Here is a 27520-nt window from a genome sequence, read left to right as displayed (position 1 = left end):
AGGATTGTTTTGGTTACGCGACTGCCTCGGTGTTGGTGAACATCTGTGTGTGTGTTGGTGTGTGCTTAAAAATATATTCGCCATGAATTATTTACTCAAAACGAGAGCTGGAAAGTTTTGAACAGTGCGAAAAGCAAAGCAACGGTTTGGAGTCAACGGAAAGTTTCGCCTTTGGACGGGCAATTTGCAGCGACATCAAGGATGCAGCCTCCTTATACCAGTGACGTGGAATGCATTTTCCGAAGCGCAGTAGGTGACTCTGTTCCGCTCTCTTTTCAGCGCAAAACCCCCTCCCATTTTCCCACTACCTTCTTTGCCAGCTCTCGCTCTCTATTGTTTTCCCTGCGAGCGTGTAGCGTTTCGATTTCGTTAGAAAATCGAAATAAAAGCGGGGCAGGACTCGAGGATTGTGGGTGTCGTTGCTGCGGCTACCTGTAGATGCCACATAAACACACGGATACGCGACTGACTGGGCTTGTGTGTGCGAGTGGCTGGCAAGTCCTTGAACGGGGCTTTCGGTTGCCCACTCCCACTCCCATCCTCATCCACTTCCACATCCTCATCCACTTCCACATCCGTATCCCGTGTCCATGGTATGCCTCTGCCTCTGGCTTTCACTGCTCGCTTCCGACTCTAATTAATTTACAATTCAAGGTCCAATGCGCTGCCACTGAAGGTTAAACATGACGAACTGGCGATTTTTGGAGCGGTTTTTGTGTGAGATTTTTTTAATTGGCAGCCGTAATTGAGGCACTTTCGCGGAAGCTGCACAAAACTTTTCCCAAGAATCGCCGGCAGTCAAGTTTGTTGCTAGGACAAGTTAGATAGGTCTACTCGGAATTCGTGTAATCCGATAAAGTGGAAAGTTAACCAGGGATCATCTTGTAGTTGAGCGCACACAAGCTGTAATTTAATTTGCCTGCTAGTTCTCCCGAGACTCGTCGGCAATTAGGGCTAACTAAACAATAAACCTCTGGCTGAAACACTTGACGCTCTAGAGTGGAAAACCCGCATTACGCATACGCCACATCGGCAGTCTGGCAACTTCGAGGTGCGAATGGGGGTGGAGGGGTGCCCGGAAAAGCTCTTCACCGCTGACCACTGGCGGTGGCATCATAATCCTCTCACCTCTCGAAAAAAAAAATCCCGCCCCAAAATGCAGCGGAGAGCGGCGGCTGTCTTATATTTTTCGGTTCTTTCGCCGAAAAACATTTTCATTTCTCGCCTGAGCAGCGATTTCAATGATTCCCCTTGCTCAGTGTGAAACGAACCAACAACTCAAACGAAACGAACGCGAGCGCGCGCGAGAAATAAAAAAACTAGAATAGAATAGAACAAATTAACCTCTCCCCTCGAACAACAACGACAACAACAACAACAACAACAACCCGAAGCGCTGAGGACGGGGGGCCCTAAACCATCCTAACTACAAGTATAAACAATAATCGAATAAACGAAATTTAAATTAATAGCGAATGAGTAATACCTGAGCGATTTATTAATCCGACTGCACGACCGCGCCACAAGCTGACCGAGAATCTGACAAAGAATCCACAAGTAGCTGGCATACGGAAAGATAAATAACTGCACAGATAATTGCTAGTCCTCGGTACTGGGCTCTAAAAATAACCCGCAAATATAAGCGGAGACAATTGCAGGGCACCGGTGCACAGTGGACGAACCCCGAGGATCTGTGAGTAGAAATAACACCCCGTCCCACTCCCGATCGCCTAACTGCAAAATCGAAATAACAAACTTCAGTCACCTCATCGCAGTCTGCGTCACACACTCGGATATTCAGAAACTCAGATACTCAGGTACTCAGGTACTCAGGTGCCCAGACCCGCGGTACGAGAGTCGTGTGGCATGATGTGCCCTTGCCTTCTCCATCCTCGCACTTACAGTCAAGCTTCCCTAACTCAAGTCTCTGTCCCTATAACCAAAATCGAAATAAAAATGTTTTTGTCTTAAAATACTTATATATATTTATTCTTTTTTTTATTTAAAAACGTAAATTTAACTAAGATTTTTAATCCCTAATTGTTCTATCAAAAAAGAAAAGAAGTTAAAATATATTTAAAATAATTGGATATAATGTTAGGGAGCAATGTTCATTTTTATAGACAACTCATGTTTCTAACAGAATTGTAAATAGCTATTTACACTTTATAATGAAAAAACAGTTTGATGCAGACTACTTATACTTCTTTAATTATTCTTTTTATTCCGCAAATTAATAATTAATGTCCTCAAAATTGTTATCTTAAAAATGACCTTTAAGATTACATTCTAAAAATCCTGCTTAAGATGAACCTTTTTCGATTCCCAACCAAAATGAAAAGCCCATAAAACGAAAGCGCTAATATCAAACAAATTTCAATTAAACTTGGGCAAAGGACAGTTAATTTTGTAGTAACTTTATCGGTTTATTGAAGAGCTGTAAAAATATAACTTTTTTTTTTGTTCTAGAAATACACTTAATTTTTTGTTGTTACATAATTTCTTGCAATGTGAGGCGGGTTGTCTTTAGTAATTTAACATTTACTCAATAGCGGCTAAATTAACATATAATAGAAGACAAAATAGTTTAACAATTTCTCCATATGGGCCGACAATGTTTGCTGAGTGCAAGTTCCACTGTGTTTGTCATTTGCCGTGTTGTTACTGCTGGTACTGGTACCACACGGCGTATGGGGAATGGCGACCAGTGGATGGATGAGTGGTGCACACTTTTTATAGCCAGCAACAGTCACACAAGCCGCACAATCAAGCGCTCGTCTCGGTGTTTATGTCAATTTGAATTTTGCATGCGGCCACTAAACTTGAATGTGCTGATGTGTCCTTTGTGCCGATATTGTTGTTTTCGTCCTAAGTGGTCGGGGGTTTGGCTTGGCGAAGAAAGCGGAGAAAACGGGGAAAGCGGGGGGAAGCGGATGTCAGCGCAAACTGCGCTCCATTGCAACTTTGGGTTTGGGGGAAAAGGGGGGAAAAGAGGCGGAGCACTTGTAGGGCGGAAACGGATATCCCGTGTGCTCTTTGCCTAGTTCGCCTTCGCCGCCAAGCGCGTATCCTGTTTGTCATTTCATCAGACTCGTCGTTGCTCCTTCAGCTCTCCTTCTGGTGTCCTTGCATTTGCTGCACAGGAAATTTTAAATTGAATGTGCGCCCTCCGTTTGTCTGTATGCTACTTCTTTGGATTTTGCTTGTTGTTTGCTTTGTTTTTCCTCTGATTTTCCATCCTGTTTGCCACTGGGTCAGATTTGTTGATTCAAAGAAGTCACAGGAGACGAAATAGAAAAGAAAATATAATAACAGTGAGATAGGACCTGTTTACTTGTCCTTGTTTACGAGGAAATTCATAAATTGTGATTAGGTATGTACCAAAACAATCCAAAGTGCTTGAAAATAAATATTTTACTCAAGTCCAGAAAGTCTTTTGAAGTTTTATAACTCCTTAAAAATGAATAATGAATTTTATTTTATTTTTGACAAATTTTGATTTTATAGTTTTTATTTTCCGGATATGTCAGCCTTTTATGATAACTTCAAGTAGTTTTATAATTTAATTCATTTTTCTTTTCGGGATGTGTAATATACCTCACAAATATAATAGATACACATAGTTACTGGCATCATTTTTATAAAGTTAAAATACTTTTAACACAAAGAATGTATTAGTTTTAGTCACAAATTGATAACATCGTTCTTCAAAGAGATGTTTTTTTGCTCTTCAAATATTTAAAAGCGTGGCAGTCAATAAAAAGAACTTATAACCAAATTAAAGAAAAACTGGTAGAATAATTAAGACCTAAATTTAAAATGTGGGTTCATACCCTACCGATTTTCTATTCAGAAAGCAGCACATCGAGACAAAGGAGTCTGTCGGGGGATTAGGCGCCGCATGTATCAAGGGGACGCAATGAGGGAATTGTTCCTTCAGTTGCTGGACCACTCCTGTTGCATATCTTGTCTGCCGGCTCAACTTGCCACTCGGTGGCTCGTGTGTCCTCCCCTGCTGAGCCTAGCTGCTCTTTCTGGGCGGCACAACTTGCATATTTGCCAAGATTTATGTCTGCTTTCAGCCACACGCACACTTATGTAACAGCTCCCAGAAGCAACCTAATTTCCGTTGTTGTTGTTGTTGTTGTCGCTGGTTAAACAAATTTCAGTTCAGCCTCTCATTGCACATCCGCTGGCCCCTTGCGAGCTTTCCAATCGGTGTCGTCTCACAGCAGGACTCCATCGCTCCCCGCATTCCGGATTTCAAATTCCAGATTCCAGAGAAGATTCCGTGAGTGCGCGTATCTGTGCCAAATTTGCGGGCCCAACTGGCAGGATCCAGTAGTGCGACCTATGCCTTCGAGTTTTAGTGTTATTGTTATGCCTAGTTGCTGTTGTAATCCTTCGGCCCTTACATCCTCAAACGCACACACAAACGCGTAATAGCGACTGCTACACCCATAAACACTTAACGTCGATGCGATGCTGCTGATGTCGATTGCTGCTGTCTCCCACGACTTTGTGGCTTATCGCGGCAATCCAGAAGCACCGGGATCTTGGGTAGCCCTAGTCGCACTAAATATCCTTCTCAGTGTCCTTCTCAGCACAGCTGAGGATAAAATTGAAGTACTTACAAACATAATGTACTTAGAACAGTTTTGTTTTAAGAATCAGATTAAGAGGCAATAACCTCTTAAAATGTGAGTCTGTCGATTTATGGCATACAAAATCAAAACCCATGTACGGCATAAATTTAAAGTTAAATGTTCTGATCCGGCGCGAAGGACCAAAATGGCATTTTGTTTCGATATTTTGAGTTTAAAGAGCGGGGCCGAAAATGTTGTTTAAAGGGATGTCCACATATTACGGCATCACCGTATTTAAAAACAAAAACAACAAAAAAATATTTAAAATGTATTTTGGAGCAATCAATCTTGATCGGTTATACCCCACCGATAAGTTTTTCCGCACCAATTTGTTGTAAATAGTTACACTTTTTTAAAAGCCCACCACTATTTGGTTAACCGAAGCTGTAGATTTTTGCAAGTGTGAGTGCGGGCGAGCAATTTCCTCGAGTGCGTGTGTTGGTTGACTTCAAGCAGCTTCAAGTTGCTGTCGCTCGTTGTACTCGTTATTCTTATTATGCCAGCCACCCACCCCCTCCCCCTCATAACTGCCATTTGCGTAAGTGTAAGTGCATAGTCGTGTATGGGTGTGCAAGTGCATGAGTGTTGGCTCTCAATCCTTTTGTATTTTGCACAACAATGAAAGTTAAGAAGGGGAATGGGAATGGAAAAGAGGAGAAAGGGACACTTGCCACATGTGTATGAATATTTCATTAAATATATCGGATTTCTAGAAGCCCCCTACCTCTTCTGATCCGGTTTCGCCGTCAGCCAGCTGTGAAAAACCGTCAAGTCCTTACGAAGTGCCTGTACTTTGGCCTCATTTGAAGTGGAATTGCTATTGCTATTGAAACGCATCAACCGATTTTCTGTAATTAGTCAAGTAGAATTTAAATATAATAATAATATCAAAATATAATCGGATTTGTGCACGCAATGCTTAAGATTTTCGACTTACAAATTAAATGAGGAACGTAACAATTTATATTCAATAAAATGCGAAAACTCGGGCTCTGATAGTTCCTTTTGTTGCATTGGAATTTAGTAAGAACTCGAAAACATTACTGAAAGAATTAAAAATATAAATTTTAAAAGAAATCCTTCGGCAGTAATAGAAAAGTAGTTAGTTTTATGAGGTTTCTTAAAATAAATCTAATAAAAAAGATACATTTAAGGTAATCATATATATATGCTAAATAATAACTTATCGAAATATATGGCGAATTAACCATAAGTAAAACGATAGCAAAGCACTCATTTATTTTCATTTATTTCATTTATTTCCCATTAGCATTGCCAGTTTCCGGTCCATTTAAAATCTCCTTTCATGGGGGAGTATATCATTAATCAAAGCCGCTCGTGATGTGCATCATTTGCCTACCAGAGTCCGAGTTTCCCCAAAATTTGCCACCACCTCCTCTGTGACCACAGGACTTCGTCTCGAACTTGGACTGCCTGTGAATTGTTTTCAGCTTGAGGAAATGTTTTCATGTTTCGATTTCCGTCATTCGTCAAACTTCCAGTGGAGGTCAAGAAAAGTGGGTGACTCACACAAGTATTTCTGATGCTGATTTCCGTCATCTTCCCATATCCGATCTCTATCCAGAACGGAGGAGCAATGGCTTCTCGTAAAACACGCAAAATGAAAACAAATTAAATGTCTACGAAATGGATGAGATATCGTAAATAATGGAATTCAAAAACAAAAGAACAAATATGCCTGGCAATCAAAATCAAATTAAAAAGAGAATTTTAAATTCATAATCTGCCAGCCAGGAAATTGAGATTGCTCTGTCGGGAGGTTGGAGAAGATAGAATTGAATTGCTTTTAGTTGGAAATTTCAGTGAGATTCAATGGCAACCGCTTAAGTCATATAAATCAGATTTCTCGGTTTTTACTGCCACTTTAAAAATTAATTATTTTAGCTTTTAACTTTAAAAATTAATTATTTTAGTCAGACATCTTTACCTTTGGCGATATTGAAGGGTACTTGATATTCTTAGTATACGGTGGCGACCGAATGACTAATAAAAAAGGGAAAGAAAACCTATATAATAAGAAAAGTGTATGGATATGTGTAAAAATCGTTTTGGTAGTAGTTTTTTGGATCCATTACGTTTTCATAATGTTCATTCAGAGCTAGATAAATGTAAAAGCTAAAATGAAATGTCATGTAATGTGAATGTTATATTCTCCAAATGTCATCTTCAATGGTTAGTGCAAAAAAGTGCTAAGCACACTTAGAAAGTTATTTTGGTAAAGAAAAATCGGTTGGGAAAAGATTAAGATGCGCCAAGAAAGTTGTGCCAAATCAAAATTCGAGGCAAATATACACTATGGGCTTTTTATCTATCTAGTCTTCTTGTCTACAAAAATATACAATTTGCAAGATGAAAATTTGGTAGAGCTCGGCTTATTCTGTGTCCTTTATATGACCAAAGCTAATTAAATTTGTATGTTTGCCGGCTTGCATAGAGTATGCTAACTGCAGGGGACATGATGTTCCATTCTCTTGTTTGTTTTTTAATTTAGAAATTGTATAACCTGTTTGCTTTGGAGCGGCATCACTCCACTCCCTTCGAAGGAGGGTGCGTGCCTGTGTACTCCAGTTAATGGCCCGTGACGTGTACTCCAAACGGGATTGGGGATGGATTGTAGAGGGATTGTGGAGGGAGTGGGATGGGGTGGTGAGGGGCTAAAGAGGAGCTAAAGCTACTTTTGTGGCTGCGTTCTCGGCAACTTCCATGTCCCCGATTCAGTGGGGATTTCCCTTAGCTCCTTTCCGAGGGGAAAACTCCCAGATGTGGGGTAATTGCATTTACAGCAAAGTGGGGCACATGTGACGGTCGACTGCATGTTAAGTGGCCACTGGCCAGGGCACTTCAGCTAGTTGCTAGTGGCTAGTTGGACTCTGGCCATAAAGTGCATGCCCTGCTATAAGCCGATCTGGAATAACCATGGCCGATATAATCCGCAATGCGTTGTCAATTATCACCTATAAATATGGCTATGGAGGGGGCGTGAGTCAGCCAGTCATTTAGCCCATTTCCTGAGCGAAGGCAAACAAAGCACATTGGCGATCTATAGATTCATTCATATTTCTTTATGCCCAAATATTGCTCATTTTGGTCTATAAGTAGCCGTGTGTGTGTGTGTGTGTGTGTGTGGTATGTAACAGCTGTTTTGGGGATGAGAGAGAGAGAGAGAAACTGCAGAAGCGACAGATTCAGATTCTGTGGCCCATATTCGCTCTCACTCTGCCTCTCGCTAGTTTGTCGCTTTCCAGTCTCTCGAATGAATTCAGCGAGGGATCCCTGAAATGAATTCCCCAACTCAGCGAGAAACGGAGAGAGGGAGCGAGTAAATTGGCTTGAATATGCCGTCAATGGTGGCGGCGATTTCTTTTCGCTTTGCAAGCGTTTGGCGTTTAGACGTGTCGCTCGAATGTCGCGTCGGATCCGCACAAGAAAGTTAGCTTAACTGGGCGTATACGCAACGGGGCCCCATTCAGAGGTTCGCATCCGCCCTGTGGTACGGGGAAGATTCTTTCTCCCGTCGTCTCATCGTGTGGCCGTCGTTACTACGCGATTCCGATCCCGATCCCGATCCCCCAAAACCGATAACGATCTCGACCGACCGCCAGTCGCTGCCCGCCGCTCGTGCGTTCCGCTCGCTCTTGATATTCGCACATATCCGCATTCACCTCCGCATCCGCGTCTGGAGCGAAATCCGCTCCTCCAAAAACAGCTGACCGGATGACCGTTCTTTTGGAATTAACAGCAACATTTTCAAAGGCACGGGATTTTCAACTCAAAACCAACTCTCGAGCCTTAGCATTTTCAACGCGCTTTGACTTTCTGCTATTTTTAACGTGTGTGTGTTTGTGCGGCCAAAACGCACACACAAACACCAACACACACACACACACACACACTTTTCCCATTTCACATATTTTTTTCTTAACAAATTTGCCCGAGTTTCGCTGCTTTTGTGCGTGTGTGAGTGGAAAATTTCGTTGCGTTAAATAAGTTATAAAACAATATAGATTAACGAACGAAAAGAGCAGTTTGGGAAAACAAGTAAATACACAAATTACGGTTCAAATAACAAATAAACCAGTGAGAGTGCTTAAATCAAATTACGTTTAACACAATTGTGCCATTTTGAAGTTTGTGCATCCACTGGGAATACGGTCATTACTCTGTAGAAGCCCAGAGACCAGAGCCAAAACCCAAAGCAATAGGCCAAGGAGTCAGAATGTCAACTGCCACTTGCCATCGTTTTTAAGGAAAATGCAATGCCCAGCAAAAGCGTGTCAAGAGAAAAGCCCCAAAGTGCATGGGTACTTCAGACTAACTACAGTAGTCGGGCCTGTTGGGTGTTAATACTTAATTTATGTGAACCTATAAATAATTTCAATTTAGAGAATGTGCTGCTGTTGACTGGCTCGGCCATCTTCTATATAATATAGTGCGAGTTGTACGAAAAATATGCTAAAAATACCGAAAACTGAACGCTGCGTGTTCGCTTTCACTGTGTGTGACTGTTTGTGACTGTGTTGTGTGTGTGTGTGGGTATGTGTGTGGGGCATGCGAAAGTGTGCGAGAGAGAGTGCAGTGCGAATTGATTAAAGTGCAGACTGTCTAAACTAAGTACAATACAAGATGCAAAATGCTAAATGCAAAATTCAAAATGCAAAACGCACCCAACAAACACCGCCGCTCATCAACAACATCGACGTCAGTCAGTGTGGGCTATTATTTAATTTTCTATCCATCTAGCCCAAGGCAGAAATAAATGAAAACTCAAAGGAAAATTCAAACTCAAACGAAAACGCAAACGCAAACGCGGGCGGGGACAGTTTTGCCAGAAATTGAAATGAAAAACAGGCAGGCAGAGTGAAAATGAAATAGACTTTGGCAAGCACTAAAATACGGTTGAACAATATTACGAATATTTTTGCTGCTCGAATTCGGCGAGCGAATTTCAGTTGCTCAGTTCAGTTCAGTTCATTTCAATTCAGTTGTTCTCGGCTGTATCCCATTTTGTTTGCCTTTTGCTTTTGCTTTCGCTTTAGCTTTGTTCGAAAATCTTTTAAAATAACAATGATACATGCCGACCCGTCGTTTGCAATGTGTTTTCTGGCCGCTGGCCTGGGTATAAATAAATGCTCATACGTAAATGTTCTTTATCAGAGAGTGATAATGTGGCCTGGGAAATATTTACTAAGGCTGCTCGAGATCGATTGCTCTATTTGTTGTCTGAGCGATAAAGCTTTAATTTATGGTACGCCAAGCATCGCAGTCTCCCACCGCCTGTGATTTCTCATTTCCATCAAAATCTAGCACCTGAACTTCCATCAGTGATCCATTAAATGTTTTTGCGTATATCTTTGGTATTAAATTTTAATTTTTAAAAACTGGATTTCTTTTTCATACCATTTGAGGCATAGAATAAATTGTTTAAGTCTTTGAATTTATCTAGGAATTGATATATATATTAATTGAAATAACATATAAATGTTTCAACGCTGTCACAGTTTTGAAGTTACTAATGCAGAAATTTTAGCTTAATCTTATTAATGCTTTAAAAAAAAGTATATATTTTATTAACTTATATAATTGATATTTTTTTAAACATGGTAATAATACGAATATTATTAAAAACAATAATCTGTATTTTTCATATACACAATTTACAATAAAAACTTTAAGTACAGACCTTAATGTCAAGATTTTAACCTGCAACAAACTTAATATCGACAAAAGCATTTGAAAAATATGAATTTATTTAGCAATTAGTTCTGATCAAGAACACTTTAATTTACGAAGTAACCTAATAAGAGAAAGAATTTTGTTTATTTTGTACATTATGGTGTAAGGAAGAAAAGTTGAGGCTATCCCATCACTGTGCATTTCGAGCAGGTGTGCAAACATATCTCACTTGGCCATAAACACGCTTCGCCTGTTGCTGCAATACTTTGGCCAAATCTCTCCAGCTCAACATCAATTTTGTTTAAAACAAGGCCCGGGAGAAGGGGAAAATGTTGCCCAAGAAGGAGGAGAACTTGCTCCTGGTTGCGTGTGTTTTCATCATCATTAATGTTTAAACAAAACAACATAGTCAGACTACTCGGGGAGGAGGGAGAAAGAGAGAGACAAGGAGCACCCTTCTTTGTTCTGCCCCTTTCCCCGAACTTTTCTCGATTCCGCTCGGTGTGTGTACGCTGTCTATTAATAACAAAGCTTCTGAAGAATTCGCCTCTCCTGGCGTCTTGTCTCGACTTATCTCGTTTCGAAAAACCCAAATCGTTTTGGCGTCGACCGCAAAAGAACAATAAAAGCGAGCAGCAGTCAGAAGCTAATGCCGACACACAGACTAAAGCCGAAAAGAAGCTGAATGTTTGCGGAGTACGTTGTGTTGCAAGATGATTAAAGTAAACAAGATCTGGGAGTCCAATAGTTCAAACATCGGTGATGGAGCACTTGCCATTCCAGAGAATTGCAATTCGTCTGAATTCCCGATTGGATGGAAGGTATTTTCAAGTTTTTTGCCACAACCCAAACAATGTGGCAGTTTTTGAGAAATGCTGCATCCATAGTGGCAACATGGCGCATACGTGTTTTACTCCGTCAGTTGCTTTTGTCAGACTTTGTAGCAAAAAGCTCAAATTAACTTGAAAAAAAGCTTGGCAAGTGAAATTCAATTCTGAAAAATTTAAGCAAAATTCTTTATTTCCATTCCTCCAGTTGAAAAATAATAAAGAGTCATAGATTACTCATCAAAAATTTCCCTCGGCTCCAGTTGAAAAACACATGGCCCTGTCTGAAATTGGGAAAACCCAAGAAGAACAAGAAAGAAAGCAAAACCATGAAGACACTAAAAGTACTTTTCGTGGCGTTCGCCTGCTACTATGCACTTTTCATAATTTTCTACTACTGCTATCGGGCATACTTCTGAACTGATATATGCATACGTGTATATATCTACATATATGTGCCAGGGAAACAGCTGAGCGGAGCAGAGCAGAGCAAACCACCACCCACTCGAGAGGTGGTCTGCCATTGAGAATTTCGGCCTTTGACGTGGCTCGTGCACACACCAAAATCCACATTTTCGAGTACGAGTACACACATGCACATCGGGCAGATATAGATATACCTAGATACAGTATACATGCGATGATAGATTCGGTTGCTGCCAGTGCCAGGCAAAATAAATACGAAAAAGTCGAAAAAAAAATCGCTGAAAGCGGCCGTTGCAACCGCAATCGAATGCAATTACATCGAATCCATAATGCATCGTCACCTCACATCGTCATCCTCTCGCCCTCGTTTTTCTCTAAGGTATTTTCCAACCCCATCCCCCCATTCGAAATAAAGCGCCCTGCATTCATCCCGTCCATTTCAGACCATAAAAATCGCGTTTCGCGCGTGGCAACTTGGGGGAACTTTAAAGGAAAGTCTTTAAAGCAGATAAAAATCAATTAAACGCGCCGTATAAATCAACCACAATATGCGCAATTTCCCCACTTGCATAGTTCCGCTGATTTATTTAGAAAAATCCAGTTAATCTTTATGTATTTTGCTTGCAGCAGAGATAGATTTTAATGGCCCACAAATATGCGCTTAAGTTTTACGTAAAGTCAATTGCATAATTCGTTTTATTTCCTGGAAAACAACCTGTGCTTCTCTAGAAATACGAATCAAATTTATGAGCAATATATCTCCCCTCTTCTTGCAGATCACTCGGCGACTTTTTTTTGGTAAATGACCAAGGATGGCCTACGACATTAGCATAGAGAATCATAAACGCAACTGTCACAGGACATTGACATCCGACACTCGGTTTATGCAACTTTAAAAGTCCAGCCGACAAAACGAAGGAGGACAACAAATTGCAACTTTCGCGTTTCAGTGAAAAAAAAACCCAACAATTTAACCACGCAACATATATTAACTAGCCCTAAAGCACCAGAATCAGCACCAGAAACAGCACCAGCACCACTAGGTTAAGCAGAGCAAACGAAACCAAGCGAAACGAACTATAGACACTATTTCACAACCGGGATCAGATGAGGCAGCAGCCAGTGCAGCAATCGAGCGGAAAATCAATGAGCAGCAGGCGGCGGCACAAAAAGCCCAAGGCAAAATCAGCAGCATTCACAATTTTAAACCGCCCTAAACTTTAAAATTCGAGGCTCGAGCATGCAACAGGCTGGCCAACTGACGCCGCAGCAGCAACAGCAACAGCAGCAGCAGCAGCAGCAGCTACTGCAGCAACAGCAGCAGAATGGCGGCGACCTTGCCGCCTATGCCGCCTCCCAGGCGGCCGGCGGTAGGCGTGGCCCCATAAGCGGCGGTCGCTTCGATTTCGAGGACGGCGGCACCTACTGCGGCGGCTGGGACGAGGGCAAAGCCCATGGCCACGGCGTCTGTACGGGTCCCAAGCACCAGGGCGCCTACGCCGGAGCCTGGAACTACGGCTTCGAGGTGTCCGGATCGTACATTTGGCCCAGGTGAGTGCTGGAGTCATTAGTTCCAAACGTTGAAGCAGAAAATTATCGAAAAAAAACGACACCATTCTTTGAAGTAATTTTAAAATGTATCGCAAGTATTTTTTTTTCAGAAATAGTCTCTTTTTTTTTGGTTAAATTCTTTAGCTAAAGAAGAACTGCGATTTCTTAGGAGGGGTTTCTGCCTTGTGTAACAGAATATGCGCTTTTTCAGTATTTGTTTTTTTTTTTTGGATTAAGTATTTTAGGTAAAGACTTGACATTTTTTTCAGTAATGTGTATAAATTTATTTGATTAGTATATGATATAAGGTACATTCCCAATGCAAAGGAGGAAAGAGGGAAATTATTATTATTATTATTATTCAACAAGAAAGAAAGCAAACTTCGGCAAACCGAAGTTCATATACCCTTGCAGCTATCGCAAGAATTAAATATTTTTGAAAACATTAAAATTATGATTTACTTGCGTATATGTTTAAAAACATTGAAGCTATGACGATTTGCAGCTTAATTATTTGATTGTTCTTTTATATATTTTTATTATTTGTATGGGAGCTATATGATATAGTCGTCCGATTTTGATGAAATTTAAACCATAATTCTGAAATATTTAACCATTGCTTTATGTCGAAGAACAAAACAAAAAATTAAAAAACAGCAAAGTTATAATTTTTTTTCAATTATTTTTCCGATTGTTCCTATGGGAGCTATATGCTATAGTCGTCCGATCCGGCTCGTTCCGACTTATATACTACCTGCAATAGAAAGACAATTTTTGGGAAAGTTTCATGCAGATAGCTTTAAAACTGAGAGACTAGTTTGCATATAAACGGACGGACAGACGGACAGACGGACAGACGGACGGACAGACGGACAGACGGACATGGCTAGATCGACTCTACTAGTGATGCTGATCAAGAATATATATACTTTATAGGGTCGGAAACGTTTCCTTCACTGCGTTGCAAACTTCTGACTGAAATTATAATACCCTCTGCAAGGGTATAAAAATAAAACTAAAACGCACTTCTCTTTAATGTACTTTTGTCTATGGCGCCTAATAAAATTGTGACCACACATTCAAAAATTAAATAGTTTAGCCAATTTTAAACAAAAACCCAATGTGTTAGCTTTATTTGTTTCAAATTGTTATGTTAAGTGAAAAGTTGTAAGTAGTTTTTGATAATTCTGGTATCAGCCATAAGCATGCTACACAACTGTCCAAAATTTCCTGACAATTGCTCATACCGTCAAAATGTTAAGGGATAACTTTTGTGATTTGACAGACTTAGAGTTAAAATTTCGAAAGTAAATTTTATCTATACGAATATGCAAAAAAATTAATTTTCTTAAACGCACATGGTAGCCATAAAAATTTTTGCATTAAGAATTTAAATTAACTTGAACTTGACTTATTAAGAATAGGACACAATGGTTCTTAGGAAGAAATCATGGAATCTGACTTATTTACTAAATAATAAATAATAGGAAGTGAACACTGAACATTTCTCATCGAAATTAAACAATTCAGCCACATTTAAATTGTAAAATATTTTATTTTTTTTTAATAAACTAATAACTTTGATGTAAGATTTGAATCTTTGTTTTGAAAAGTAATAAACGATTTACAAATGTTTCATTTATGTTAGCCTATATTAGCATAGAACGAATTTGTTATTTTGCACTTATATTTTTATACCCTTGCAGAGGGTATTATAATTTCAGTCAGAAGTTTGCAACGCAGTGAAGGAGACGTTTCCGACCCTATAAAGTATATATATTCTTGATCAGCATCACTAGTAGAGTCGATCTAGCCATGTCCGTCTGTCCGTCCGTCTGTCCGTCCGTCTGTCCGTCCGTCTGTCCGTCTGTCCGTCCGTTTATATGCAAACTAGTCTCTCAGTTTTAAAGCTATCTGCATGAAACTTTCCCAAAAGTTGTCTTTCTATTGCAGGTAGTATATAAGTCGGAACGAGCCGGATCGGACGACTATAGCATACAGCTCCCATAGGAACAACCGGAAAAATAAATGAAAAAAAATTATAACTTTGCTGTTTTTTAATTTTTTGTTTAGTTCTTCGACATATAGTAATGGTTAAATATTTCCGATTTACGATTTAAATTTCATCAAAATCGGTCGACTATAGCATATAGCTCCCATAGGAACAATCGGAAAAATAAATGAAAACAAGAAAGAAAGCAAACTTCGGCAAGCCGAAGTTCATATACCCTTGCAGCTATTGCAAGAATTAAACATTTTTGAAAACATTAAAATTATAATTTACTTGCGTATAAGTTTAAAAACATTGAAGCTATGATGATTTGCAGCTCAATTATTTGATAGTTATTTTATATATTTTTATTGTTCCTATGGGAGCTATATGATATAGTCGTCCGACTTTGATGAAATTTAAACCGTAAATCGAAAATATTTAACCATTACTAAATGTCGAAGAACTAAACAAAAAATTAAAAAACAGAAAAGTTATAATTTTTTTTCATTTATTTTTCCGATTGTTCCTATGGGAGCTATATGCTATAGTCGTCCGATTTTGATGAAATTTTTACCATAATTCTGAAATATTTAACCATTGCTTTATGCCGAAGAACAAAACAAAAAATTAAAAAACAGCAAAGTTATAATTTTTTTTCAATTATTTTTCCGATTGTTCCTATGGGAGCTATATGCTATAGTCGTCCGATTTTGATGAAATTTAAACCATAATTCTGAAATATTTAACCATTGCTATATGTGGAAGAACTAAACAAAAAATTAAAAAACAGCAAAGTTATAATTTTTTTTCATTTATTTTTCCGATTGTTCCTATGGGAGCTATATGCTATAGTCGTCCGATCCGGCTCGTTCCGACTTATATACTACCTGCAATAGAAAGACAACTTTTGGGAAAGTTTCATGCAGATAGCTTTAAAACTGAGAGACTAGTTTGCATATAAACGGACGGACAGACGGACAGACGGACGGACAGACGGACGGACAGACGGACATGGCTAGATCGACTCGCCTAGTGATGCTGATCAAGAATATATATACTTTATAGGGTCGGAGATGTCTCCTTCACTGCGTTGCAAACTTCTGACTGAAATTATAATACCCTCTGCAAGGGTATAAAAATTATAACTTTGCTGTTTTTTAATTTTTTGTTTCGTTCTTCGAGATATAGTAATGGTTAAATATTTCAGAATTATGTTTTAAATTTCATCAAAATCGGACGACTATAGCATATAGCTCCCATAGGAACAATCGGAAAAATAAATGAAAAAAAATTATAACTTTTATGTTTTTTAATTTTTTGTTTAGTTCTTCGACATATAGCAATGTTTAATTATTTCAGAATTATGTTTTAAATTTTATCAAAATCGGACGTCTATAGCATATAGCTCCCATAGAAATAATAAAAATATATAAAATAACTATCTAATAATTGAGCTGCAAATCATCATAGTTTCAATGTTTTTCAGCATATACTCAAGTAAATCATAATTTAAATGTTTTCAAAAGTATTTAATTCATGCAATAGCTGCAAGGGTATATGAACTTCGGCTTGCCGAAGTTTGCTTTCTTTATTGTTTTTAATTTAAAAAGTTGTTGGAAGATGGTAATGCTTCCGGATATTAAATTCCTTTCCTCTTACTTACAGCGGCTCACACTACGAGGGTCAGTGGCAGAATGGACGCCGCCATGGGTTGGGCGTGGAGCAGATCGGGCGGCAGATCTACCGAGGAGAGTGGTCAAAGGACGGGCACAAGGGGCGCTACGGAGTCCGCGAGAGCACTGTGTCGACGGCCAAGTACGAGGGCACCTGGAACGAGGGCTACCAGGACGGGTCCGGATGCGAGACCTACGCGGATGGCGGTAAGTGATGGGCGGGGCCCTGGGCGCCATACGCTGCGTATACGTAATATGCATGAGATCATTTTGCGTTTGGTTTTTGGCTCACTTTCAAAACGGCGAACATGAGTTCGGTCTCTTGCCGTTGTTTTACTTTTTGACGTTTCTGTAATCATTTCTGGGAGCCCACGGATGTGTTAATGTGTGTGTGTGTGTGTGTCTGTGCCACCGCGCGCACACACATCCTTAGCCACGTTTACGTCCACCAACCGACAACCCAGCCTGACGTCATCTTTTATTTCACCGCTCGCGCGGTTCAATGATATTTGGCTTTCCCGCCTCGATTTTCGCTTTGTATGTACATATTTGCTGCATGAGTGCGGCTTTTTCTGGGGAAATTCGCAGTCAGGGAAAAAAACACATGGCCAAAACACGGCCAAGTGCCGCCTGCGAGAGCTGGCCAAGATCCGACATTGCCACCATTAGGGAATTGTTTTCCTGCGGCCAAAGTGCAAATGTAAATGTCGACCTTTACGCAAACAAATTGGCGCATAACTATCAATTAGCATTAGCCGACGGCTAAGTAGCATTTCCTAATCAACTAACGTAGCTTCTAATTCCACCATTTACCTGGGTCCCATAGAAGGAAACACTGAAAAAAAGAAACGTATAAGTGTTATGATGTTATCATACAATTTGTAACCATTGTGACCATCGTATAAAATAAATCACTTCTTTCATGTTTCTTATACATATATATATATGCATATAAAACCAGCTAAAATCAATAGTTGATTTAATTTTTTTCCTGTTTATAAATGCGCTGTATTACTTAAGACCATTTGCCATTGGGCAAAAGGGAAATGGCACGTGGAGCCATTAATAGAAACTCGAAGAAAAGGGCGAATAGTTGACAGTTAGGCCAACTCGTGTTGTAGGAGAAAGTGGAATGGGGAGTTCCATTAGCATAACAAGTTTAGGAAGTGGACTGCAGTCATTTGATGCACACTTTTTTGTTGCAGGCAAGTACCAGGGTCAGTGGCAGGAGGGAAAGAGGCATGGATATGGCATCCGCACCTCGGCGCCCTTCGGATTGGCCTCCCACCACCGGCGCAAGAATCTGCACGCCTCCTTGAGTTCCCTACGGAGCGGTGAGAATGGAAATGCGGCCAAGATGGTGGAGAAAGCGGAGGAGATCCGCGGCGGATTCGTCCTGACGGCCAAGTCCGATAAGCTGCCGGTGCGGCGCAACAGTCTGACGGACAAGACCGGAAAGAAGGGATTCCTAATGGTGAGTTTTGGCAGGGCTTTGATCTCTTAGTGGCGAATTCCTATTCCTGTAAATGTATCGGTATCATCCCCTAACAGGGCCTCAAGATGCGAAAACAGCGCAGCACGGGCGATCTGGAGAAGAGGGGCACCATTGCATCCGGCAGCATACGATCCACCATGTCCTCGGCCTCCTGGATCAGCACCGGATCCGAGCAGTCCAACCTGACCACAAAGTAAGAGACTCTAAAATGTTAGAAGGTTAATCAAATATAGATTTTTGGGCTGATGCAGTTAGTTTTCATTATTATGTGTGTTTTCTTTTTTTTATTCTTTTGATGACCAAAATAACTTCATATAAAATTGCTAAAAACTGATAAAAATAAGTCAAAAACTATTAAGGTCTTAAATAGGTAATAATATTATAATGGTTTATTTAAATGTAACATTGTTTTTTTTTTAAATATAAACTTACTTGAAATAAACTAAAAACATGATAATGCAATTGTTAACATATTTAAGGAGTTTATCCAATAGAAAATTGTAGATTTGCATTTTTTTAATTTAAACCTAAAACACGCCTGGGGATAAATCTGTACTGAAAATATTTAATTCAAATATTTATTTTAATTTACCTTCTTTTTTTCTCTGGGCGTAGTTTGAAGCTTTCTTAAATAAAAGTAAACATATTTTATAGAATTCTTACATATAATCTCTAAAAAAAAATAGAAATTAAAATTCACAGAATGAGATAGCATTTTTACGCAGGTGCTTTTAGCTAGTTTACTAAATAACTAACTAGCATTAGTATCGCAAGTAGGAGTTAAAAAACACAACCTAATCAAAGAATCTTCTCCCAGGTCCAACCACACAGAGTCCAATGCCAGCTTCACCATGGAGGACGAGCAGTTGGACCCCACGGTGGTGGAGACCTACATGGGCGAGTGGAAGAAGGACAAGCGCTGTGGTCACGGCGTGGCAGAGCGCAGCGATGGGCTCAAGTGAGTAGTTCAGGCATAGTATGTCCAATACATTATTAACAATTATGGTCCACTCTAGATACGAGGGTGAGTGGTACAACAACAGGAAGCACGGCTACGGCGTGACAACCTTTCGCGATGGCACCGTCGAGGAGGGCAAGTACAAGAACAACATCCTGATCACCAGCCAGAAGAAGAAGCATTTGTTCCTGGCACGTTCACGCAAGTTCCGCGACCGCATCACGGCGGCGGTAAATGCGGCCCAACGTGCCCTCAAAATGGCCATGCAGCGCTCCGACATGGCCATCTCCCGGATGGCCACGGCCGCGGCCAAGGCCCAGAATGCGGACGCGGCCGCCGAGCAGGCTCGCATGGATTGTGAGAATGCGGTACGGATGGCTCGCGAATTCGCACCCGATTTCAAACCCTCGGTGCTGGAGCGATTCGAGAAGCTGCGCTTCCGGGAACGGGAGCGTTTCCGGCCGGGACCAGCGGCTGCCTCCGATGCAGCCGTGAAAATGGGAACGGGAATCCAGCAGCAGCAGCAGCAGCAGCAGGGTCAGTTTTCACCCGCGAGCAGCAGCGGATCGGATGCGTACGCTACCCAGGCCCAGCGGCAGCAGCAATATCTGAATATGCAGCAGCAACAGCAGCAGCAGCGTCGTATGTCGCAGCAGAAACATGAGTCGGAATGTCCCGTACCGCCTTCGATGTACTCGCAACAGCTGCCCGTCTCCCCACAGACGGATCTGTCCGGCATGGTGAGCCAGGGCCAGCCCAGCCACGCCCAGGTGATCAGTGCCATCCAGCAGATGTACCACCAGCAGCAGCACCAGCAGCAGCACCAGCAACAGGTCAACCAGCAACAGAGCAACCCGCAAATGAATCCTGCATATCAGTTCCAGCAACAGCAGCCACCCGGTCAGGCCAAAATCAATCCCAATCTCAATGCGAACGCGAACGCCAATCTCAAGCAGAACCAGGCATCGAATCAGAACCAGCTGCCTTTTGGCGCCGGCACCAACCAAGTGGGCGTGTCGCCACAGCAACAGCAACTACTGCAGCAGCAGCAGCAACAGCAACAGCTCCTGCAGCAACAGCAGCAGTTATCCCAGCAACAGAATAGTCTGGAACACCAAATGGGTAGGTTTAAAAATTAGTTTACTGCATCTCGGTAAAATTTATTGATCTATTGATGAAGACATTACCAAGATTTTGGAGTTCCTGTAGAAAAGAAAAATGTTTTGTTTATTTTTTCAAACTTTTTTATCTGTAAGCCTTTTCGTTAAAAAGGAAACAAAATATTTTAAAGGTCTTTGCAAACGTTACCAACCCCCTTCGAAGTCGATGTTTTTGGTAAAAAAAAATATAGAGCAACATAATTTAGGTATCCCCGGTAACACGCTTTATTTACTTTTATTTTAAATTTGGGAAGATCAATTAACTTGTTTGTAGTGTACTCATAGATTAAAACAGTATGTATAAATACGTTTTAAATTTTAAAATAATTCAGTTTACGGGTCAGCTGTTTGACAACAGAGAAAATTTTTTTTCCTTCCCTCAAAAGGTCCAAAATTTGTATTGAGTTTCAGAGAATAATCTTTCGAAAAGGACTGACCCAATAGCTTGAACGTTTTTTTTTAAATGACCGTTGAAAGGCATCCATATTCAATATTTAATTAAATATTTATTAACCTCAAAGCCTGTTTAACTGGGAAACAGATCAGTTTACAAAGTTATACTATCAACACAAATGAATTTCATTTAATCATTTTCAATTATTTTACTTGTAGGAATGGGTCACCAGCAGCAACATCAGCCCCTCCAACAGCAACCCTCGCTGCATGCCTCGCCCACCCACAATGCCTCGAATCTGTTGCGTCGCGCCTCCCAGATGCAGCAACAGCAACTCCAGGAGGCGGCCAGTGCCGCCGCCATGGCCGCCAATGCTGCCGCCATGGCCGCCGCCCAGCAGCAACAGCGTAGCGGCCGACCGCCCATGCTGGGCCAGATGGGCCAGCAGTCGTCCATCGACCACTTCGACCACTACAAACGGCCGCCGAGTCGCGACTCCTCCATCGATCGGTACGCCCGGGCGGCCAGTCGGGCCAGCGGAGCCTTCTCCGGATCGCGGCAAACGTCGCTGGACCGCTCCGGCCTGGCTGATCCGCTGACCAACGGCGGCGGCGGCGGCGGGACCAGCACTCCCGATGGACGCCCACGGGCGGGCTCAGTATTCCGCGGATCCACCCCGCAACCTGGAGCCGGAACATCGACCATGACTGGCAACGGATCGCTGCCCTCGGGCACGGCAGGCGGCCGATTGTCGCGCGCCGGCACTCCCAGTCTGGGATCGGGATCGGGCGGACGAGCGCCCAGCCAAGGCAAGGTGGAGCCGCTCTTCTCCTCGCCCAACCAGCCGTTTGAGGACGTGCTGCTGCGCCAGCGGACGCTCGGCCAGGACATCATTCCGTCGCCCTCGCAGCCGAAGCGCACGGAGAGCCTCTATCTGCCGGCCAAACCGGCCACGCCGGTGGGCATGGCCATGGGCGGTAAGGGGGGCGGCGGAGGCGGTGGTGGTGGCAAGAAAATGAAGGTAAGTCGGCATTGGGTGCTCCCAAGCTCTTGGCATTGGAAGTAATGGTGATCATCTTGCTTAAAAAAATAAAAGCAAATTTGTTATTATTTTTTTTAAACAAGACAACCACCATTATTTACTATTACTATTATTTTAAAAAGAAAACGTTTGGAAGTTAGACTAAAGGTCGATTTGAATTTTGCCTTAAACAGTAGAGCTAGTTTTGATAGTTTCACATAATTATGTTGATCGATGTTGAATCTTTATAACATTTACAACATTGGGTTAGATAGCGTTTCTAGCTTATGCCACGGCCGAGATCGAATGAGTTTAATAAATAAGGGGTTTGTTCGCAAGGCTTCACGATATTTTATTACCAATAATCAAAACTGATTTTTAATGTTTTTTTAGAGGCGATTTAAGATATTGCAACTGAACTCTTGTGTATTTAACGAACTCCATCGTCGAGTATTCAAGGCAAACTTTAATTTGATGTATACATGTTTTTTATCTCTACAATTAATGTAAATGGTATGATTTTTACACATGTTTGACGGGATAATGTATTTGTAAATAGTAAAATTTTGTATGCGTTACTATATAGTCCAAAAATGAGCTTAATATTTGATTATTCCTATCAAAATTTAGCAAATATGTTCAAAACTGCACTTAATTCTTCTTTTGTCCATTACTAGTTTTCTATCTATAAAATAAAAACAGATTAGGTATTTTTTAAACGGCTAAATAACCGAATCAATCCAAACAGAGGAATTGATTGGGATTGCGCCTATAAGTTAATTTCCATTAGCTTTTTTCAAATTCAAACCTACAAGTTTGGATACCTTTTTTAGTCGGGACCTTTCAAAAAATGATCTGAAATTTAAATTAAATTAAATTTCCACTCTATTAGTAAAAATAATCGAAAATTCGATTAATGTAAAGTCAAGGTAAAATATACATTTCCCAAAAAGCATGCTTGTCAATTTTCGGTTAGTTTGTTTTGAGAGACTCTAGAGTTCGTGAGATCACTTGAATTCCCGGGCCGGCTGCCTGAAATATTTCATAACACAGTTAATCCGCACAATTAACTTAATTCGTCGGCCATTTGTTTTCTGTGCGGGGGAGAAAGTGATGGTGATGGCAGTGGGAGCTAGTGAGAGCCGGAGACTTAGTGTTCATTTTAAAAACATATTTCTCGGCCATCGCGGGGCGAACATGTGCCCATTCTGGACTATTTATAGCGGTTCACGAATGCACGTTAGCCGGATCAGCCAGCCGTCGGCCAAGTTGGAATGCATGCGTGCCGCTGAATCTCACAGTCTCTGAATCTCAGAGTCTCTGAATCTGAATCTCGGAATGACTCTCCGGCGAAATGAATGCTCCACAAGTGGCCGTTGGAAGGCCGGCGACATGGCAATAAATAAATCCTCTCGGGAAGTGTCGCTCGCCATTGGTTTTTGTGGCCCCCCCAAATGGCGACGATTTTCGGGTAGTAGCAAACGACGCGTCGGCCTCAACGGATTACCTACCAATTCGATTCCGAGAACAACGACGAGTGGCAATATAATTATATATTTATATGTGCGGCATTCAAAACAAAAAAAAAATACATAGGAATTCTGAAAGCAAAAAGCGAAAAGCAATTTTTGTGCGAAGAGTCAGCGACAATATATCCGTTGTTGTTGTTGTTGTTTTGGCTCATTGCCGTCTTCGTTAGCGGGTTGTTCGTTGTGGGTTGCGGGTTGTGGTAGTAGGGACGACTATTTTTGGCTCCCCCTCAGTAAAGGCGGATCAGCCATGTCCAACTCGTTTACAAGTTGGAACCGCCTGTAGAGGAAAGATTACACAGATTGTCCAACGTTATGCAAGCAGCCATTTAGCTGCCGCTGCCGTAGAACTTATTGCCCCAAGACAAAAGTGAAGAGGCCGAACGAGAAATGGACTGGTATCCGGAGGAGGATGAGGAGGATCTCATGTTCTCGCCGGCACTGTTGGCGCGGCGAGCCAGTGAGAGCTGGATCGTTGAGCCGCCCGTTGAGGTGGAGCATCCCTTGTTTACCGTCGACTACTACCATGATGCTCAACTAATTCGCGGAACACTTGCTTAACCATTTTGCAGTCGGTGCCCATCAATGTGACGCTGCAGCGGAAGAAGTCCATGCCCGATTTCCAGGAGCTGCCGCGAGCCACGGAGGCGATGAGCCGGGAGGAGGTGTCCGCCCTGGGATCTGCCCGTCGGGAGGCAGTGCGTCGCCAGATCGAGGTCAACGAGCGCCTCAAGGCGAATCCCTTGCTGTATTTGGTCAGTCCACAGGTTAAGGTGAGTGACAGAACACCGACACTTACATAGTATAGTTCGCTTGGCCAAATGCCTCGGTTGACTTGAATTCGCTGAAATTGTTTTACTATTAGTGCACCTAACATAAACCACCTTTTGTGCTGGCATTGTATGCTCAAAATGTTAACGCTAATGGCGCATTCAGCACTAATTAATGAGGTTTTCAAGTTTTTTAAATACAACTAATAAGCATATTGTTTTCAAGTTGATATAAGTATGCACGTTATGCTCTTGAAGATGAATTATATTTATTTCACAACAGAATTTAGCTAAATTGGTAATGAGTTCGATTTCAACAATAACAGTTTATTTAAAGGTTCTACATTTTTTAATTATTTGCTTGATTACAAATTAAGGACCGTAAATAATGGTAAACAAGAATTAGTTTATGCATATATTTCAAAAAGGAAACAGTGATTTTGAACATAAAATTTAACTTAATTTTCTCCGATATAACTATCTTTACTTTGGTTTATAAAATTCATAAAAGTCAGCTAAATTGCTATACAAAATTTATAAAAATAGATCTTTAGAAAAGATATATGATTATATTATATGAAAAACCTCATAAATCAGGAAAAATAATAATGTTGTCATATTTGTTTTTTTTCCAAAAACCGGCATCACTTAAATCTTTTTTGATATTCGTTACTTTTCTAATTAGGCGATGAGTTCGAAAGGAGCACTAACTGTTTCTTTAAAGGTTTTACATTTTCAAATTTCTTACTAAACTAAAAGTTAAGGATTGTAAATAAGAATTAGTTGATGCTTATATTTCAAAATGTCATCAAGGATTTTGAAAATATAATTTAACACAATTGTCCACAAAAAATTTTAAAACTATCTCTACTTTTGTCAATATAAATTATTAAAATCACTTCAATTGGTTTACAAAATCGATTATATTATAAGAAAAACCTCTTTAAATCACTTTAATTTATATTGTTTTTGGTTACTTTTCATCCAGGACTGGTTTGTGCGCCAGCAGCTGATGCTGCTCGTCCTGATTTTCAATGTCGCGTTGGCGCTGCTGTTTGTCTACATGCTCACCTAGCGCCGGAGGATGCACAGGACGACGCGGGACAGTGGCGGATTTGGGATGGGCGACTCGGGGCAGCGGCTGGCTTTGAGCCACTGTGGTTTTGGCAGCCACCGATAGTTCGGGATGGGCCGAGATTCGGGGACACTTGGCGTCCCTCGTCGGGTGGGAGAGCTAATAAGTTTTTAGCATTTGCAGCAAACAGTTTATAAACCAACTTAAGTATCCAACGTACCATAAATGTATATCATATGTATAACATGAGGAAACACGCTAAAGATGGGAAAAAGAAATCGAATTACAATTCTAGACTGCAGCCAAATAATGGATAATTAATGAATAAATTAACTCATAGCGCAGAACTGCAATGCACAAATCGTAGCAAACTTAATACTTAAACCGCGTGGCTGTGCAGCCAGTCATTTAATTTGTCGAGCCAATTAAACTTTGTATTTGTGGCTAACCGGGAGCTGGAGAGGAGATCGAATAACTTTATGCAAATCAATTTAACGAATTTTTCTACACATTTAATGTAAAGATAAAGGCAACAAAAAAAAAAAAAAAACAACAAAACAAACAAACAATACCTTAACCAAATCAATGTTTAATCATGATAAATAAACGCGTAATTTATTGAAACTCTGGCTACTCAATGTAATACATAATACGAAAGCGAAAGCGAACCTAGGCAAATGCAAGGCAACCAAAAAACAAAAACAAAGAAACTTTTCCTATTTGCAATTGAAAATGCATTAGTCAGCAACTTAATCAAAACAAAAGGCAACTGAATAATTCAAGTACTCATATTTATATATTAAAAGTGTAACGATGTGACGACACCTATATTTGTAAAATTAGCAAAATTTTGTGGGACCGAAAACAGCACCAACAACAAAAGGAGCAGCAGCAGTATAGCTACAAGATATCTTGAGCTCTGTTTTTGGTTTACCAGTTGAACATTTTCGAAACTAAACTGAATTCGAGAAGGTATGGGCGGATTTACAGAATCTGGAAATTATATATTGTACTTTAAAACAACGGATCGAGATTGTTAATGAATGAAGCTGTATATATACATTTTAAAATATCGTATAACTATAATTATTTTCTTCTCGATAATTTACGTTTAAATTCATAGCTGGGACGACGTCATTATTTCAACGTGTTGCAATTTATCGTTTTTAGTTTCACTTCATATACAATGTACGAATATGTTCTAAATATTATTATTTAATTTTTTATTTGTTATTTTATATGCATACATTATTGAAAAGAAATAAAACCGCACATTCGCATCTTTGCAAGTGTACTCTGCAATTTGTTCTAATTACTCCATTTGTTAAATATATACTATCAAGTGCAATTATAGTGAACTATTAAACTTACTGCTTTTTTCGGCTATTTCGTGTGTACCGATTGGGGCAAGAGGCATTATCGATTATTCAAAATATGGAAAACGTAAATCGGACATATTTAGAACGTTACAAAATGAAAGACTTAAACTGAAAATCGTTGGCTGCTGCGAGAAATGAAAGAAAACTTGAAATAGAAACGATTTGCATTCGCCTTGATCAACGCTTATATATACGCGTTGTTTGAAAATTTTCATAATGCATACAAATATATATTTGCATACGAAATTTCATAAATCTTATTTGTGTATATACCATGTTTATCAGATTGGCAAGCATAAAACCAAGAAGCAAGCTGGCGAAAAACGTAAGATAAAATCTTATTCAATGTTATCAACAACAAGAAAGTATATCAACAATGAATGCAAATGAAAAAAAAACTTTTTAAATACAAATAATAAAATGCGACAAAGCCGAACAATGAAATCTTTGACTGATAGAATTTAATTGGTCGGTAAGATGGAACTTAAATAAGCTTGGGAACATTATATATGAATTATACATGGAGTTTAATTCCTTAATTAATAATAGGTTGCTTTTTTGTCTAAAAGTCCGATAGTTTAGATATTTTAAAACCTTTGTAGGAGCTTTGAAGTCTTTAAGGGAATATAATTCTATAGCAAATGAGCTAATGGTGGTTAAATCTATATCTTGATCTCAGGTTCCGTATTCAAAATAAGGCAATATAGCACATAAAACGGCCGTATAAGCTTGGTGTATGGCAGCTATAAGATAAAGTTGTCCGATTTTTGTAAATATAAAAACGTATCTAAAAATCATATAATTGGGAAACATAATATAACGATATCCAAAATATTTGTTTAGATTGTTAACTTGTTTTCACAGCTGACTACAATTGGTTAACAATTCTGCATTACCAAGCCCCAAAAGTATGCTTAGCTTTTTAAAAC

The 27520-nt window shown here is 40.3% G+C and overlaps 1 protein-coding gene across 2 annotated transcripts; it reads left to right on the top strand.

The window, feature by feature from the left end:
* Positions 1-1259: 1259 nt before the first annotated feature.
* Positions 1260-26506, top strand: LOC108141842 (junctophilin-1). Of its 2 annotated transcripts, XM_041710151.1 has the most exons (10): positions 1260-1693; positions 12370-13144; positions 16803-17017; positions 18016-18284; positions 18362-18498; positions 19123-19263; positions 19322-20385; positions 21036-21838; positions 23940-24140; positions 25126-26506. In XM_041710151.1, the coding sequence occupies exons 2-10, from the start codon at positions 12834-12836 to the stop codon at positions 25210-25212; spliced, it is 3228 nt and encodes a 1075-aa protein (XP_041566085.1). In that variant the 5' UTR covers positions 1260-1693; positions 12370-12833; the 3' UTR covers positions 25213-26506. The 2 variants fall into 2 exon arrangements, with proteins under 2 accessions (XP_041566085.1, XP_041566086.1); XM_041710152.1 differs by lacking the exons at positions 1260-1693; positions 12370-13144; positions 16803-17017; ... (3 more) ...; positions 19322-20385; positions 21036-21838 and adding an exon at positions 23317-23859.
* The last annotated feature ends 1014 nt before the right edge of the window (positions 26507-27520 follow it).

Source organism: Drosophila elegans, unplaced genomic scaffold (genome assembly GCF_018152505.1).
Source record: "Drosophila elegans isolate 14027-0461.03 unplaced genomic scaffold, ASM1815250v1 contig_814, whole genome shotgun sequence".
Classification (NCBI taxonomy): Eukaryota; Metazoa; Arthropoda; class Insecta; order Diptera; family Drosophilidae; genus Drosophila; species Drosophila elegans.
Note: the sequence above shows the minus strand (reverse complement) of the source record. Positions and strands in the feature narration are given on the sequence as shown.